The sequence below is a fragment of the Seriola aureovittata genome, chromosome 13, assembly GCF_021018895.1.
Source record: "Seriola aureovittata isolate HTS-2021-v1 ecotype China chromosome 13, ASM2101889v1, whole genome shotgun sequence".
NCBI lineage: Eukaryota > Metazoa > Chordata > Actinopteri > Carangiformes > Carangidae > Seriola > Seriola aureovittata.
The window spans coordinates 5,841,963-5,860,944 of record NC_079376.1 but is presented as its reverse complement, the minus strand read 5'-3'; the positions used below and the strand labels follow the sequence as shown (position 1 = coordinate 5,860,944).

Sequence of the window (18,982 nt, the reverse complement as noted above, 5' to 3'; positions counted from 1 at the left end):
AGTAACATCTGTCTACAATATAAGCATACATACATAAATGTATATATTTGTATATATATACACATATAGATAGATAGATAGATAATACATAATCAATACATACAATTGTTCCAATTTTTAATAGGTGTCATATATAAGTTTTACATATATGTGCATATAAAATAAAGCTGTATATTGGAAATTCAGTATTTGTGCATATTACATTTACGTTTGGGTGAGGGCAGCTCCAAAAGCTTCAGCTTGTGTCTGATTATTCTTGCTATCTGTGCAGTGTTTCCTGTGCAACTTATGTCATACAACCCAAAGTTTCCTCACCACCTACTTAACAGCTGGCAAAGGGGAAGTTACTAAGTACTGACTTAGCACATGCCACCAGTGGATTAACATTTGAAGAATTTTTTTTAAAAATGTCTGTTTGCTGCAAAAGTTGCATTTACTTATTTGCACACAACTATATAACAATGCATCATATAGACATATAGTCAGCAAAATAAAGTAATTAGCTGACAAATACATGTAGTTGAGTATAAAGAAATGTAGTGGAGTAAAAGTAAAGTAGCACAAAATGCAGTTTTATATTTTGCAGCTTAGTTTGACCCTAAAAATGTAAATATTGGTGAATTTCAGTGGGTTCACTCTTCAGACCTCTGGCAGAAACTGCTTTGGCTCTGGTTCAGTAAAATGGAGAAACACTAAATTGAAGCTTGTGGCGTGTAAACGTGAAGTAAGTGGAGCCGTGTCTCTCTGGTGATGCTGAGTGACAGACAGGGGGAGAGAGAGAGATCCTCCGCCGGAGCAGGAAGCTGCTGCCGGGACTGCCGAGAGGGACAGAGGAGGTACGAAACAACGTCGACATCAGCAGCCACCGGGGGATCCACCATAATGTAGACCCAGCCGTGTACCACATCCACCCAACAACACGAGCAGGTGTCCAGGTTGCAGTAGAGAAAACAAAGGCGAAGCGGGTCGTATTTTGTTTTTTGTTTTTTTTTCTAATTTTTTTTTTTTTTTGCGTGCTGAAAATGAAGGAGCTGAAGGGCTGCGGTATGCGGTCCTCGGTGGGCTTTCTGTCCCGCAGAGAGCTGACCGGGCAGCCGCTCATGAAGGAGGAATTCCAGAGACGCAGGCTGGCCGGCTGCACCAGCCTCTACAAGAAGGATATGCTCGGACATTTCGGCTGTGTCAACGCCATTGAGTTCTCCAACAACGGCGGGGAATGGCTGGTGTCTGGTAAGTTGACAAATCCTTCCCTCCCCTAGCTTACACTGTTTTAATTTGTTAGCATGCTACACGCTAGCATAGCCAGGCAGTCAGCTGTAACCCTCCTGGCTATGCTAAGTTAGCCTAGCCTTTCCTGCTAACTAGCTAACGTCAAAACCAAACAGCCAGCGGCTCAGAGGGCAGCAGCAGCCCCGGACCAGTCCCATATGTCAGTGCATAACATGAGCCCTGTGCCCGCTGAAGCGCACATTTACCGCTCCGATGCGTCTAATCATGGCTTCCTCCTGGAATCGCAAAGCTATTTATGTCCTGAGAGGATTAAAAAACAATCATCTGGCCTAGTGTGGCAGCCTGAGGCTTGTCATTTTTGGTCTGCTTTGCACAATAGACCTGCAGTTTGCTTAAACATATGAGCATGGCTTCCACCTGACCAGGTAAATAAAACAGTGCAGATGCAGCTCATTGACTCTGCAACCTCCATGACTGAAAGATATACAGTTTCAGTCCACAGATTGTATGCAAAGGTCTCAGGCAAATAACACATTTTGTTGATTTGAATTTTAAGGTGGAAAAAGTAAATATAACCTGTGTATCAGACAGACATTAACAGAGAGCCTTTATTTAAAAATGACACTTCTTATTTCATAAAATAAGAGAATAAATAATAAATAAATTATACAATAATTATAGCATGTGTTTGCAAAGTTTGTCAGTACTTAGTCACCACACCCCATCCCCCACCCCACCTGCAATTGACAACTGTTAAACATGGGGGTGGAAATGTCCTGCTTTGGGCCTGTGTGGCAGCCAGTGGCACAGGAAACATCGCACCGACGGAGAGAAGAATGGATTCCACTAAATATCAGCTAATTCTGGATGGAAATATTCCGGAGTCAGTCAAGCAAGTGAATGTGAAAAGAGGCTGGCTTCAACAATGAGACAATGATCCTCAGCAGACCTCAAAATCCACCAGGAACCACTTCAAGGAACATGAGCTGAAGCTTTGTGAGCTGCCCTCACACACCTGAACATCACTGGAAGTCTGTGGGTAGATCTTAAACATGCTGAGTGTGCAAGACGGCCTAAAAATATCTCAGAACTTGAAGTAATCGGCAGGAAAAGGCTGAAAATTCAAAAGTCAGGAAGAGAAAGATTCTTAACTGGCTGCAAAACGTGTTTGCAGGCTGTGACATCTGTTAGTGAGCAGTAAGTGCTGACTTCGTAGGGTGGCCAAACTTTTGCACATGCCACCACTGTTTTTGTTTTTTACGTTAATGAAATGAAAGTAACTGTTTTAACATTTGAAGAAAGGCTCCTTTTGATGGCTGTTTGCTGCAGGATTGTTGTGTTTACTTCTTTTTTAACCTCAAAAATCAACAAAATGGGGCGTTGTGTGGCGTAGTGGTCTAAGCAGGCGCCCCATGTGTAGAGGCTACAGTCCTCGCTGCAGTTGGCCCCGGTTCGAGTCCCGCATCGGACGGCCTTTACTGCATGTCATTCCCCCTCTCTCTGTCTCCCCATTTCCTGTCTCTCTCCACTATCCTGTCCAATAAAGGCACAAAAGCCCAAAAAAATATACTTAAAAAAAAAAAAATCAACAAAATATGTCATTTGCTCAAACTTTTGCATACAACTGTAAAAGAAAATATAATAAATAATTATAAAATCTTAGATAAAAATGCTGTAATTGGTCAGGTTTGGGAGTCGGGAGCCGACAGTCCACTGAGCTGTTTTTACTACCTGCTGCAATAATTGTTTATTTATGTTATGTCGACCCACTAATAAATTATTAGACTAAATTGTAGTTCTACATCCACAGGCCTCTAGAAATGATTAAAATGAACCAATCTGTGAAGGGAGCATCAGTGTTTTTGTTCTCCATTTGTCCCTGTCTGCAGGAGGAGATGATCGCCGGGTGCTGCTGTGGCACATGGAGAAAGCCATTCATGCTCGGTCCAAGCCTGTGAAACTGAAGGGGGAACACCTGTCCAACATCTTCTGCCTGGCCTTCGACAGCACCAACAAAAAGGTCTTCTCTGGCGGTAAGAGAGAGAAAATCCCTGTCTGGTCTCTGCTGACGTTTTCACAACAACTAGAACCTTTTCCTCTTTTTAGACCATGTAAGTGTTGTTGCAGATTTATCAGTGGGATGAGGGGGGTTGGAGGTCAAAGGTAAATCTGATTAAATAAGAAAACTTTGTGCAGCAAACAACAGAGCGAACGGCAAATGACAAACACCGAAAGCACTGACATTAGAGACACTGCAGGTGCGGAGCAGTGGAATAAATGTTAAGATAAATAAATAAATCTGAGGGCAAACAGGACTGGGAAGACACCATCCACTACAGACTAGTTAAGATTCTAGATAAAATGTTTGCTTGGTACTTTTATGTGCTTTAAGTAGTTGCAGAAACTGTAGTTAATCGATTGCACATATTTGATGTTGAATGTAAATTATGGATGGAAAAAAGAAAAGTTTTCTATGATGCTGCAGCTGCTGAATTCTAATGTTTTGGAGACACATGTTGAGTGCTGCTCACTGACCACTGTCTAGCTTCTATGCAAATGAATCTAGAGTATCTGTAAAGTGCTGTAAGGCTTTAGTAACTCATCGATAAATAATTAACAAACCCCACTATCTGCTGCACACCTGAGGAAAAAGGCTGTTTTGCATCTCAGCATCGAGGCTGAAGATAAAAACACACTTCACAACTCTTCTGTTTACTGTTTTGCAGGAAATGATGAACAGGTGATTCTTCATGATGTGGAGAGGTGAGTAAAATGACACGATTAATACATATTGATTACACTTAAAGCCATGAAAAACTGTTAATGTGTTTATTTACTATTTAATATTTGGATGAATGTTGCTTCTGCAGGAGGGAAACTCTGAACGTGTTCCTGCACATCGACGCCGTGTACAGCTTGTCTGTCAGCCCCGTGAATGACAATGTGTTTGCCAGCTCATCTGACGACGGACGGGTTCTTATCTGGGACACTCGCGAGCCGCCACACGGAGGTGAGTGGAGGAGCCGTGTATGTTCCTTGTACAACTCACGAACTTGACATTGACACCCTCTATCCTCAGAGCCTCCGTTCTGTATGTGATGTCGTTATGTCTTTTAAATGTCATGTTGTCTCTAACAAACAGCCCAAACCCAAAGATATTCACCTTACACTGATAATAAACAAAGAAAATAAGCAAATCTTCACTGGAGAAACAGGAATCAGAGACAATCAACATTAACGATGAATAGTTATTTATTCATTTTCTCTCATTCAGCTCATTGAGTAGTTGCTTTATTGCAGATCTAAATGAAACACCAAGGATATGATTTCTGAAAGTCTGCAGGATGGCTTATGATGGATTAAGAAGTTGTCATAGAAAAAAATTCAAATCACATGGCTGCAGCTGATCAAATTTCCTGCACTGGAAGATAAATTAATAACTTGCACGATTGGTGCTCCGGCTGGTAAAAGGGATGTGGATCAGTCCATAAAATTAACTCTATAAAAAGAAGATTAACCTCTGCAGTCGTCTCAGTGATAATATAATTATGAGGCGCAGTCAGAGCTTGTATCTACAGCGTGCCCTCTCTTAGCTCGTCTGTCGGTGCAATTAAAAAGCTGCTCATAGGCGGACACACACAGTGTTTTCTAAGTGGTTCTGTTGGACTGAAATGTGTGTATAGCACTTTGTGACCGGACCTAGTGAGACTCGTTGATATCTTTAAAAATGCAGTGGATCATCTTGCATGACGTCCAAGTCCTTCTATTTTGGAAGCCTTCCTTGTGACCATGTTGGCCTAATAATACATTAGTAGTAACTGCTCTTCCATTTCTGCCAGCGGGCTTTTAATGTCGGCGCGTTACAGCAGTGAAGGCCCAGACTGAAAGGATGAATGTGAAAATGAATGTTTTAAAAGTGGCGCTTCATTATCAATTCTGTTGTAAATACAGAAAAGGTGATTTTCTGGGAGAATCTGGGAGAAACCAAAACAGCTGTAAAGATCCATCACTTTTGTTAATTGTAATTCTCATGTCTTTTGTTTGTTTGTTTTTTAAACCTCTCTTCCTGTAGAGCCGTTCTGCCTGGCCAGCTACCCCTCGGCCTTCCACAGTGTGATGTTCAACCCTGTGGAGCCCAGGCTGCTCGCCACCGCCAACTCCAAGGAGGGAGTTGGATTATGGGACATCCGCAAACCCCGCAGGTTAGACTTTTGATCCCTGCTTTCTGTCTCGTAGACGCATGTCGCACCGCTTCCCTCACCCGCGTGTGACGGTCACAGAACCTCTCGGTTTTCATTCCGCCGTCCATGTTAACGGGTTGGAGCAGCGGCGAGAGATCTGATCTCTTGACATTTCATATCGACATCATACCAGCAACATCACATAACTGACACCGTTCGCTTTAGTTTCAGTGTATAAAACTGCATCTGAGGTCATCTACAGGTGAGATAAACGCGTGGCCCAATATTCAAGATAAGAAACTTAGTAGTTCTCCGTGGGGAAGTTAATATTTATTGCAGCAGCAGTAAAATGAACCACAGAGATAATAAAAACATGGAGAACAATAAGTGTTATTAAAAATAATAAAACAGTAAAAAACAACTGAAGGAGTAAAATAGACTAAAATAATTGTGAGCTTTTGTAAATGTATGTAGTTGTTTATTTAACCACTGTAGACATTTAGAAAGTGTCAGAAAATGTTTTTATGTCCGTGCATTAATGTGCATTGTGTACATGTTGATTTCGTATATGATATACATTTTTATTTTATCCATTATTTGTTTTAATGATCTTTTATTTGTTTTCAATTATCTTGAAACAATAGTAAGCAAATGTAACATTCAAGCAGCTAATTGAACACGAGGTTACAAGGTTAAACACATAATCCAAACTTATAAAAAGAAAATCACCTGAAAGTCGTTGCGTCATTTCTCTACAACAGAGAAGATCCAGTGTGCACATGTGAATTAAGTGTGTTACTAAAGAACTTGGCTCCCCTCCTGTCACTTCAAGAATATTTAATTTGAACTTTGGACCGTCAGTTTGTTATTGATCTGTATCAGCATGATCATTTTGCGGTTGCACGATAGTTAACCACAGATCAGTGTTTAATGCGTTTAATCCAAGAGGAGCGAAACATCCTCCTCTGCTCTTGTGACGCTGCTTGTCCGGCTCATATCCAGCAGGTGGCGCTGTTGTCCTCCTGTTAAACTCCTCACCGCTGCTCCTCATCCAACTGCAAAAAACTAATGTTTTTATATCAATAGAATAACTCCGTAAAAAACACTGAGTTGTGCCGAGTGTGTGTTTACACATACTCAGGTTAACTTAGGTCTCAGTTATTAGAGCACAAATGACGGCATGTCCAGAAAAAGTAAGCACTGAGTCATTTCTCTTCCTCCACTGTTGGCCCTGCTTCTCTGCTATGTGGTTGTGTTTACACTTACTCAGTAGAAAGTCTCTCAGTTCACCATTAAGAGTAAAAATAGCTTCCAGCTGAGGTTTATTTAATTAAATACCTCTTTGATGAAATACTTCTTGATCTGCGACGCTGCAGACATGTTCACATTACAGTGGATCTTCTGATGATGTTATGTGGTGAATCAGAGAGTTTTTATGGGATGACATTTATTCTTTTTGTTTTGTAAAATGCTTCACAAGGCTTCAGAGTATTTGAAAAAAAACAAAAAACCCTGGAACATTAATACTCAGAAACCATATTTTCCAGCCTGACCAGTGTGTGAGGTCGACCAGGGATCTCTTAGTTATTGGAGTCGGGGAGAAATTCAAACTTAAATCCAGATGTATTAGAAAACTCATGTTTTGACTCAGTAATTCTCTCGTTTTATTATTTATAACTGATAATTTCAAAGAAGGATGGAGATGGAGTTTATTAACATCTCACTTAAGCTTCTCTCAAAGCTTCTTTGGAAATATCATCCTCTGTTCATTTATGCCTTGTGATGCAGTCATAAATAAATGGCACAACAACTTTCTTCTTCTAAACTACATAAATCATTTTCCACTAATGAAAAGCAGAATCATTATAATTCAGTTCACAATGTTTCGCAGTGACATGGACACAATAACTAACCCCAAATCTATTACTTACACACAGTTTTGGCAGGATGCTCTTCTCACTTTAGGCAGATTTAAAGGTCCCATATTTTACACTTTTTGAGTGTGACATCACAAAGTTATAGAAATCTCACTAACTACAATATAGGACCGTTTAAAAAGCGAGGATTGGTGCATATTGTTCATAATATTTTCTTTCCCTCTTGTTCTCTCAGCTCGCTGCTGCGTTATGGAGGCAGCATGTCCCTGCAGAGCGCCATGAGCGTTCGCTTCAACAGCACCGGAACGCAGCTGCTGGCGCTGCGCCGCCGCCTGCCGCCCGTCCTCTACGAGCTGCACTCCCGCCTGCCCAGCTTCCAGTTCGACAACCAGGGCTACTTCAACTCCTGCACCATGAAAAGCTGCTGCTTCGCCGGGGACAAAGATCAGGTTGGTCATCAGATGAATCAAATATTAAAACTATCGTTACCACTATTACTACTATAAGAATATATTAGAAACCTGGTTAAATAAGTGTTAACACATTTATAAAATATTGGGTTTACCAACTTTACATACAGGGAAAAACACAGTATGTATGAAATGTTACACAAGACATCTAAGAATTTCCATTTCATGTACATGTGCAGCCATAAAAAGCAGCATTTCTTAATATATTGCACCCAAGAGTGTGATTTAGCTTCTGATAGAGCAGACAGACACATGTACATATATATAGAAACGATGTGGAACAGTGGAGATATTGTTTTATGTGACTTTCTGGTTACTTAGAATGAAACTTAAGAGGGATATTGGGAACATGTGGGATCAATAAAAGCAATAAAAATAGAATATATTAGTTGCTTCTCTGAAGTTGGAACTTCTGAGTGTTGGAGGAACACCAGAAGCCGTTGTACTCAGCCAATAGTCGTCCCGTTGGTCCTCCTCAGACATGACATCACCCCACAGTCATGTTTATTATGTTAACATTATCCTCGGGTGTCAGTGGAGCTCACGAAGGCTTAACGATGATCCTCCCCCTACATGAGTGAAGGCGGTGGTTTAAAGGTCACAGACTCAGGTCAGGACTGCGGAGGAAGGTCACCGGTGTGAATCTCTTCACCTGCTGCAAAGGTGGACAGAAAAACTGCATCGCTGAGGGATTTCTGAGCAAGACCACTGATCTCTGATTGATCAGTGGGTCCTACATGTGTTTGAGTGTCGTAATAACACTTCATATTTTTAAGGTTTACATGTATGTAATTGTATAAGAAAAGAAATACTGCTTAACATCCCTCATGGTTTCTTGTTGCAGTATAATCAGCACTCAGCTCTTGTGTGGCAATCGGTGCATGTGCATTGTTAAAGGCCCAAACAGCATATTCATAAACTTATATCGCTGAATCTGACTGAAAGATGAAAATGAAAATAATTAAATGTACAGACCTATTTACTACCGATGTAAACAAGCTTTCACAGCTGTAGAAGACATTAATAACGTACATGCATTTGTTCTGCAGCGATGGTTCCAGTCTTTTGAATTCGTGTTCGTATCGTCTGCCTTTCAAATGTTTTCATCCAGAGCTGCCACAAAAAGTCACATTCGAACTCTGATCTGCTGATGTTGTTGAGTAATGTAGAATCTTTGTTGGTAATTTTGACATCTACATTGAAGAAACCCAAAATACTGCCACACACGACGATCCAATCAACACAGCTTTGTCCAACAAGTGTCCTCCTCTTATTTTTATTTATTAGCTTAGTTTACTGATAGGTCGATCGGGCGGCAACAGGTTGAGCTGTTTCTAAGAGCTCCCTCTACTGGACCTCCGGGCAAACTACTTCAAACGGCCTAATGTTTTATTAACGAATGTTCTTTTGCAAGTTGTGGGAGAGGCTTTGGGAGGGATGAGTCAGATTAGATAATGATAGTTAGTCAACATGTGCAAGTCCAGTGTGCGGATGTGGATGATGAAATGATGAGCTGGACGTTGCTCAGATCATCTGAAGCCGCTGAAGGTCGAGGGTTGAACTTAAAGTGGTTTAAACTTCTCACCTTGTGGCAGTGATGTAGAAATGTACTTGCAGGGTGTGTCGGTACGCTGTGACATCACCAGTGGTTTTGGTTAGAGATGAAACAGAGCACATGTCTGACCTCATCCATCCACACCCCGCAGTGATGCTTGGTGTGGTCAGAGGTGCAACGGACTCTGAAACACTGCTTTTCAGCCTGGTATTGAGTTACTTTTACATATTTATTATTGATTTAATAATGACTGTTGTATTGCAAAGCTGCAGAAGACATTTAATAAAACGTCATCAATATATCTGGTTGAAATGAACCTTTGTAGGTGATATATGTAACTCGATGAACAGGATTGCTTTATGGGAACGTTGGTGTTTTTATGATTCTTGGATCAGTGTGATGAAATGCTTTGATTTGTCAGATATTTAATTAACAGAATGAGCCAAACAGACACATCTATATATTATTTTATGTTTCCAGTGAGCGATTCTTTAGAAAATGTTCTACAGTGTATTACAATATATTTCCATATAAACTGACTGTGTATCTTGTGATAATTTAATTCACACCACCCATTTGTACTCCCTTGACATACTGCACATACATTTATGTCTATACTTTTATTGTGTGTGTGTGTGTATGTGTGTGTGTGTGTGTGTAGGGGGGGGGTGTTGGGTGTTGGGTGTAGTAATAGAGCACAGTTGAGAAAAGGAGGCCTTGGAGAAACCATATCACATGACCAGATGATTTCACGTGTTAAATCAGGAGCCTCATCTCACAGCACTCCACTTCTCAGAAAACCTCCGCATACAGACGCACAACCACAAGTATTAGAGGATTTTCTCAGGCTGGTGTGGGAGCAGAGCCGCAGAGTGGCCACTCACCAGAGGAAATTGATGGAAAGGAAAGAGGGAGGGCGTTACGGGTGTGACATTCCTCCTTGACGTGTCCCCTGGGAACCTGAGGCGGAGCACACAGGTGTTCTGTTCACGGTGTGTTCACGTGCCCCTCGAGCTAAAACCGATCCCAGTTACAGTCTGCGTCTGAGGAATAATGATTTTTCAGCGCCGCAGAGTGTTTTTATGTAGGTCGCCGTTTAGATGAGGACATGAGGATTGCTATTTTTCACAAAATGGGGGAAAAAAAACAAAAAACGTCTAGAATATGGGGTAGAAAAGTGAAGTTGAAAGACAAATGTACCTACAGAGACCAGCAGAATATTTACAGAGGGAAATTGAAGACATTTGTTTAAATCGTTGCCACAAAAATACTACACAACTTTACTCAACGTCAGGAAACCAGCAGCACAAGACAGCGCCTAGAAACAAACGCTAATGACTTGAAAAAAAATGTGCCGCCAGATGGTAAAATAATACTTGACAAACAGTAAGGAAATATGCTAGAAGAAAGGAAAGAACAGAGGAGGGGAAGAGACGGGACAACATATTTTTTTCACATGAAATATTTGTATTTTAAAGCTTGTGAACGTCCACTGTGTAACCAGCTAATGATTCGAGCTAATAAACTCAAGGAAGGTCAAGGTCAGTGGGCCATAACCCAAGATTTAATATGCTAACTATGACAGAATACCTCTTTATTTAATTGTTCTTGAGTCTTCACTAGGTGTGTAACATGATTGGTTAGCCGGAGGCACACAACGGCGAGGTGGTAATTCTAGTTTTTCCCCACCCATCGCTTCAGGACGTATGCATTTATAAGAACAAAGAACATCCCTCGCTCTGGCTGTGTCAAAACTTACCTTAAGTGACAGCTTTAAGTGGAACCATCTGTTTACAAAGTCTAATAGAAGTTCAGTGGAGGAGCAGGAGCTGTGTTAGGGTCACACCGTCATGTCATGTCAAGAGCGTGTTTGATCGCACATTATGAGACACAGCGATTATACATTGAACTCCACCCCTCCCCCCTCGGGGGTCTGTCTCTCTGTATACGGATATATAAAGATTTCCTCTCTCTAAAATCCCTCTGTTTGACCCCTCAGTACATCTTGTCTGGGTCGGACGACTTCAACCTCTACATGTGGAAAATCCCAAAGGATCCAGAAGCAGGTGCGTTACTGAATCTGTCCTCGCCGACTGTGTATTTATGTGTCTGAATGTTGATGTGAAGGAAGTGATTTACCTTAATTTTGTGCATCTCCATGCGACAAAAGAAGCATCTGGTTCCCAAGATGAGATAGTAAATTTTCCTTTGTCTGTTCTTGGCAACAGTGGAACATTTCGTTCTTCTTTGTGTATTTGGTTTGTTTAAGTTCACACTGGTCGTCATCGGCGAAGCAGCGCTGGTCAGTGAACGCATCGTGACTTTGAAGGAGCTTGTTTTTGTGACCCTTTTTTAAACTGCAAGGTTACAGATTTCAGTGGCGTCAGGGAAGTCAAAACAAACCTGATTTCAGTTGTTGTAGCTTTTAACCACAATCGTAAACACAACAGACTTCTCTGTGCTCTTTATAGAAGAGCTTCAACCCGCACTGTTGTTCGCCCTCCGTTTGGTCACAATACACTTTCCAGACACGATACTTTTTCCATTTTGAAGTCTCAGCTCAGGTTCAATTCTCACTTGTGTTACACTGCACAGATTTTTTATTTTTTCTTCTTGAGTTTGAAAGTTTCCACCTGCTCAAACCAACTCAAAACTAAGAATCAAGTCTATTAGTTCTAATTACTCTGGGAAGAAAATCCCCAAAATGCAATAATCCAAGAATGAGGTTGTTTGTAGCTCCGTGGCACCACATGACACATTTATGGATTTCATTTTCCCTCGTGTTACTCACACAGAAAATATGTGCACTGGGCCTATTTGGTGTCAGACTAATGGCATATTATGAGGATTACATTACTGCTGTTACGACGGTTGTATTTCTCATGCCGTATTTTCATGTCTTCTAAGGTCCAGAAGCAGATTGAATGATTGTGGCTTTTACAGCTGAATGTGTTTGTTTTAATGAATCATTGTCAGTGTCTTCCATCTCTGTGACCCTGAGCTTATGTATTATATCTGCCTGTGTCACATCAAGAAACCCGTGTTGTGTTTTTCCTTTTATTTAAGGAGGCCCTGGTCGTGTGGTGAACGGGGCTTTCATGGTCCTGAAGGGTCACCGCTCCATAGTGAACCAGGTCCGCTTCAACCCTCACACCTACATGATCTGCTCCTCCGGCGTGGAGAAAGTCATCAAGGTGAGTAAAGGAGCATCAAGATGGTAAAGAAATCTGTGTTTTACAGAGAGGTAAATCTGTCTGCAGCCGCAGCAGGATGATGAAGTGGTTAGAGGAATTGTTCTGTAAGTGGACCGTCCGGCATTGGAGTCTGCGTGACCTCAGTTGTTGAGACAGCAGACGGGCCCTTAAGTGAGACATTCATCTCGAGTGACACTGCACAGTAACTGATTGAGCTCCGACTTCCTCTGTGGGGCGGGCAAGGAAAAAAAAAAGATGGATTTCCTCGATCAGTGACTGTCGTCTGTAACGGATGAAGTCGGTCAGTTTTCACGAAAAAAAGCGGGTCATGGAGTGACGGATACCGTGTTTCTGAAACCAGACTCTGCCTTTCTAAAGTCTCAGCGGCTTAATGATAGAGCCTCAATCAAACACAAATAGCTGTAGAAGCATTAAAGTTTTATTTTGTAGTTAAAATAAGAAAAACTGGATCTTGATATAATACATGTGGTAAAAATCTTGTTCTTTTCAAGATGTTTGTTTTGATCTGTTGACTTTAAAGAAAAAACCCCACACTCAGACACACACACACTCACACACACACTCACAACATTAAGATTTTACGCTGTTTGAATAACAATGGAAGCACACAGCAGCTGGATTCCTGTATTATTAGTCTCATTCATTGCCGGCTGTCTGAGTCACTGTTCTGTCCCGGTCCTGACCTCATGAATAAACCAGGCAGCATCTGAAGCTCATGTCTCAACAATTTCTGACTGACTCGGTTTCACATCATCAGTCGTAATTTATTTTTTTATTTTTTTATTTTTTTCGCCTGTTCTCATGGAAACACAACACGTGCTGTTTTGCTAATATTTCCTCGTATCAGTGCAGCAGTCCGCTCCCCTCGGTCGATCTTTTCTATCAGTTCAGCTCGACAGCTCAAAATGTTACGGGCTCAACATCAGCTTATTAACATCTAATACTTGTTGCCATGTTTCCATGATAGTATGCCAACTTCCATTAGACATCCACTCTGCAGACCGTAGCCTGTTTAATGACTGAAGACACCTAATATGAATCATCATAAAGGCAATTTCTTTCCAGTATTCAGCTTTCTGTCATCCTGCCTGTGCTTCATCTCAGTGGATATATTTGTACAAATATATGAAACAAATGTGTTTTAGTTGCTAAATGAAGCAGCAGGATGTTTTTTAAGGTTATTAAAATTAGTGTTTTTTAATTTGAATAATTAAGTCCACATAAATATTGTTTTAAAAAAATACCATTCGTTAGAAGAACTGTTCTCATTGACATTGACAATCACTGCAGTTTCTTTTCTGTCAGTACAGTAACACAAGCTCTGTGTTTTGAACATTTTACTGTACAGAGTGAAAGGTGATACAGGCCCAGGTGTTCTGCAGTGAGACTATCAATAACAGGGAATCGGGGGCCACTCCGCTCTCCTCCTGGCTCCTCATTGTTTCTCCATCCATTTGTCATTCTGTCATTCTGCCTTCCCATCTTTCCTACCTTTTAAATCTTTCCTTTTTCTTTTCTTTTATCTCCTCATCTTTCTTTTCCTTCATTCCTCCACCCCACTTCTCCCTCGTGTTTGTAGGTGTGGAGTCCCTACCAGCAGCCTGACAGTCTGGGTGACCTGGAGGGCCGCGTGGAGGACAAATCCCGCAGCCTCTACACCCATGAGGAGTACATCAGCCTGGTGCTGAACAGCGGCAGCGGTCTGTCCCATGACTACGTCAGCCAGTCCATCCAGGAGGACCCGCGCATGATGGCGTTCTTTGATTCGTTGGTGCGTCGAGAGATCGAGGGGTGGAGTTCAGACTCTGACAGTGACCTGAGCGAGGAGGCCATCATGCAGCTCCACGCGCGTGGACGCCGCACTACGCGGGCCACACCAACGGTTCCAGCCACAACCACGACCACGACCGCGACCGCCGGTCACCACAGTGACTCTGACAACTCGTCCTCCTCCTCTCTGGCTGGACCTGACGCCTCAGGAGGGGAGGAGCAAGCCAGGGCGGAGGGGGAGGAGCGGCCCAGGCGACGTAGCAGGCATCAGCGGCATCAGTCTGGCTTTCAGGTGAACGAAGACTCTGACTCGAGCGAGTTTTGGCTTGACCCCATGCCCCGCCCTCGCTCCCCGAGCCCCAGGGACAACTCCACGCTGTCCAGCCCCGCCTCCTCCCCTTCGCTTCCTGCTGGAGCCTCCAGCTCTTCCACCTCCACTTCCAGCTCCAGCAGCGATGACGAGGAGCGGCGCAGCGCGGTGAGGCGGCGCAATGTCATGAGGCGACGACGCATGCATGTGGTCTCCAGAGCCGGGGATCGACCCGAGTCTGTGCAGGCTTTATTTTCAGCTATTGACTCCTGCAGTTACCCGTCAATCTCAATCGATGACCTGTCTTCCTCCTCATCAGGCGAGGAACAGAACTCTCTCCAAATCAAGCCCCAAACTGGCGGCGCCGGAGAAGAGGAAAAATGTCTGAGCCCTTCTGACTTTGTGTGTTCGAGCCCAGTAATGTCCCCCGAGAGCCAAGAGAACGAGGAAGGGAGTGACAGGACTGAGCTGGAAAGACGTCCAGCTGCGTCTCTTCAGTCGCTGGACAGACACAGGACTGAAGGGAGGGCTGCCACAGAGCCGGCTCTAGACAGCTCTGACAGCGGAGAGGCGTGCAGCAGCTCAGCAGCTGCAGACAGTAACTCCCAGAGCCGACGACGTAGCCCCGGAGTGAACGGGCAGCACCGGACTGTGGCGTCATACGTGAGCGAGAACCTCTATGTCTCCTCAGACTCAGAGGGAGAGACTGGTGTCACACCTGAAGACGCCCGGCCACGGAGAGAAAGAGGCCCAGCACAGAGCGCTCTGAAACGGACTCATGTGGGATCAGAGGAGGGAGAATCAGGGTCCTCACCCTCAGAAAAGAAGTTAAAAACATAATAACACATCTCTTCATCTGAGGACGACATCATTTGTTAACAGACTTCATTTAGAAAGTGGGTTTTCTATGGGTTTTTGCAACTCAGCTTTTTCATTTTGCGTCTTGTTGTCGTGTGACACATGAGCTTGCACTGCTCAAGAGCAGAAGACGTTAAGCAGCTAAAAAAAGAAAGTGTGGTTAATTTTTGTTGCAGAACAAATGATTTCGACCTTGTCATCGTTCTTCAGGTCAAACCACAGATGACATTAAAAGATGGGAAATATAAAACATAAGGTAAATATTGTTGATAACAATGGTATTTTAAGTGAAATGCAACAGCTACTCATTTACTTTCATGCAGAATCAGTGTTTCTTTCTCAGTCACGCTCTGGTTGTTGCAGAAAGCTCCACCCAGGATTTGGAGCGCCTCCAACCACAACAAAAAAAAGAAAAAAGAAAAAAAAAAGGTCTTATGGAGGACAAAGGCTTTGCAGCGTTTTAATTTCTACAGTTTCACACTGAGTGTTAATCTGATAGGGCTTATTCTCATTTTTTACGAGATTCTCCGCCGAGACTCCTTCAGGGTGCCCGAAGAATTGACTGTGTCTCCATAGAAATCCTGAGGAGTACCATTTGTTTAAGCTGTGCATTGAAATGATGCTTTCAGTGTCTCTACCGATTGTTTTGTTTTTTTTGTCTCATTATCCAGCCCTTGGGAACCATTACAAGTCAGCTCGCTTTTGTTTTCTTGCAATTAAAGAATAATTTGTTCTCCAGTGACAATGCCACAACGTCTTCCTGAGCTTTTGCTCATTCAGAGTTCGGTTTGTTTGGAGAAAAAGTTTTTACATATTCTATCATAAGTCCATCTGAAACGATGAAACGTTTTATTGCAGATTTTGAGTCCTCCGGGTACCAAGTACTAAACCAAGTTGCCGTGGCAACAGTCAACTCTCCTGTGAAATAAACGTGAAGCCTGTTCATCCGGCCGTGACCCTGAGCAACCGGTTTCCACCAGAGGAGAATATGTTATTGACTGAACCAAAAGGCCGTCTGTGCTTTCAGTAGGAGAACAGTCACAGCTGTTGTCATCAGTCTGACTCTGAATTAAAACATTAACGTCACTCAGAATCACAACATTTGATCAAAATGTCAGAGAGAGTTTCATTACAAATAGTTCATGTCCTTCATTTAAAACAACTACACGGATACTATAAGGAAAATACAGTTCCGAAGTCTCTTGAAAAATGTGTTGAAAGCAGGTGACAAAGCAAGCAAGGTCCATTTAGTAGCTTTTCTCCAGCTTTCAGTCACATCCTCTGATCTTTTTGCTCAGATATAATGGAGTTATACGTAGATGTTCACGTTTCAGGACCTCTCTTCCAAACTGGTTAAATATTGGCATTGAAAGTTCATTCTTCACAGAACTACACTTTGACAAAACAACATCATCATGAGAAAAATGTGATTTTTAGAATCTACAGTGACTTAACAACTGGACAAAACCCCGTCTGCGGAGGAAGACCGTGTGATATATGACCTTGTTTTGTCAACTACTGTTTCCAAACTCAAGAATAAACTTTAAATATTACGTGTACAACTTAAAGCTCTTATTTTGACTTCAGCTATTTTCTATGCTTAGTAGCTTTAAAGATAATTTTCCTGAGCAGTCTAAGGCTCCTTGCAGTTGCACTTCTTGCCCTAAGCTGATACAAAACTATCAGCAATGATAATGTTCAACAACAGTTAAGTTTACGAACATGTCCTCCAGAGACGAAGCAATTTGTTTTATTTTTATTTTGTCATACAGCAACATATTGGTCTAAATGATGTTTGAAAACTTCTCTAAACGCTCCAGATGTGCTATTCTATGTTATTTTGTTATTTTGTTAAGTAATCAAGTTTGAATATGTTTCATATAGAAATGATGGAATCAACTGATTGAACGCCACCATGTTTAATCTTTTAACTGTGGAAAAAAACATGACCTCCCTTTTATCAATAGTAGCTGCGGCCGTGATATCCACTGTTTGGATCCTGTCAGTTTGTCATTAAACTCTCATCATACAGGCAGATGTCAAGAACATTTAAAAGTGAAAGCACAGCAAAGGCAGAAAAAGTTCTGTATTAATTAAAAAGACAGGATATTGGGCCGTCATGTGGCGAATAACCATAAATGGATGAGTGACTTTTCAGCAGAGAAACTGCCGCACCTCCTCAGATTCACCAACAGTGTAATGATTGTCCACGAATCACATGATGTCATTGCTTTCTGAGGAAGCTGCCATGCCCGTTGTCTCCTGTCTCCACTTGAACGACGGCGGTCCTCCTGCTAGACAAAGCAGACTTTACTCAGAGGGCACGCCAGCCCTTGGCGGGAAAGATTACAAAAGAAAAACACAACCCACGGCATCACGGCCTCACGAGCTGGCGGTGGAGAGTTAATCTGAGGGCGGGCAGACGTGTAGTTGAGGGTTATCGAGTTGTTTGTGCAGCTCTCTTGTCAAAATAATTTCCTCTACTTCTAAAACTTCTCAGTGCGGTTGTCACTTATCTGCAGGAAGTAGACACCCTTCGTTTAACCCCCATGCCTCCCCTGGGACGCGTTTTTAAATAGGGATATTGTATGCTTTGGAGTTGTTTACATTTTGACTGCAGCGTGCCTGCTGAGCTGAATATGGCTTAATGATTAATTACAGGCTACAGATGCAGGGGTGTACAGGAGAGTCGGCACCTTTAGCAGCACATAGTTTCGCAGCTGTGACATCAATCAAAATCGTGTAGGGTTGAATTTTACTACTTCACTGAAAGAACTGAGTCACATTTTGTTTTACAGCCACCACACACACAGAGCTCAAGTGTGTTTGTCTGGTCACGTTAGAAGAGAATGGCTCCCATTAGTGAACTTACAATAGCCTTTTTTTTTTAAAATTTTTTTATCTGTATTTATTCAGGGAAGGTTAACTGGTTGTGTGTGCTCTTTCCCTCCCTCATACTGTAGGTCACATTCACAGCTGGGAGGAGCCCAGTGCAACCACAGCCTTTGAGGACTTCCACTGGAGCAAACATGGCTTTAGTCAGATGCACCATGTTGGTTTGGGAGGAGACACCAGAACCTTTTCAGTTTCTTAAAGGCCCAGAAAACCTTTTTATTTTTTTTTATTTTTCAGTCAGTGTCTTACTATGAGTTTTTTGGTTTCTGATTAACTTAGGAGTTTTGTCATATGAGAGAATTTCTGTATTTGTGTTTTTGTTCTTGCTTTTCTTCCTGATTTGTGGTCGGCAGAAAAAAGATGATGTCATGTTTTTCCCTGCACCAATCAGCATCGAGCAGTATTTGAATCAAAATGTGATGCCAGTTGTGGGGTTATGTTTTTTTTTTTTTTTGTTTATGTTGACACCTTTAAATTTTCCCAAACCCACAAAATCCAAATTAAGCAGATAAACTGATATTTTGATTATGAAACTCTAAACTTAAACTTTAATTTTTGCATATTTAGTCATGAATATTTAATGGTACATAGAAAGTCAGAAGAGAAATACTGCACAGAGTC

At 42.1% G+C, this 18,982-nt stretch overlaps 1 protein-coding gene across 1 annotated transcript; it reads left to right on the top strand.

Annotated features, from left to right (window-relative positions):
- Nucleotides 1-767: 767 nt before the first annotated feature.
- On the top strand, nucleotides 768-17,028 carry dcaf5 (ddb1 and cul4 associated factor 5). The gene is made up of 9 exons (XM_056394323.1): nucleotides 768-1,230; nucleotides 3,120-3,263; nucleotides 3,957-3,993; nucleotides 4,101-4,240; nucleotides 5,303-5,432; nucleotides 7,524-7,737; nucleotides 11,313-11,379; nucleotides 12,380-12,507; nucleotides 14,108-17,028. Exons 1-9 carry the CDS (start codon nucleotides 1,023-1,025, stop codon nucleotides 15,446-15,448), a joined length of 2,409 nt encoding a protein of 802 aa, XP_056250298.1. The 5' UTR covers nucleotides 768-1,022; the 3' UTR covers nucleotides 15,449-17,028.
- The last annotated feature ends 1,954 nt before the right edge of the window (nucleotides 17,029-18,982 follow it).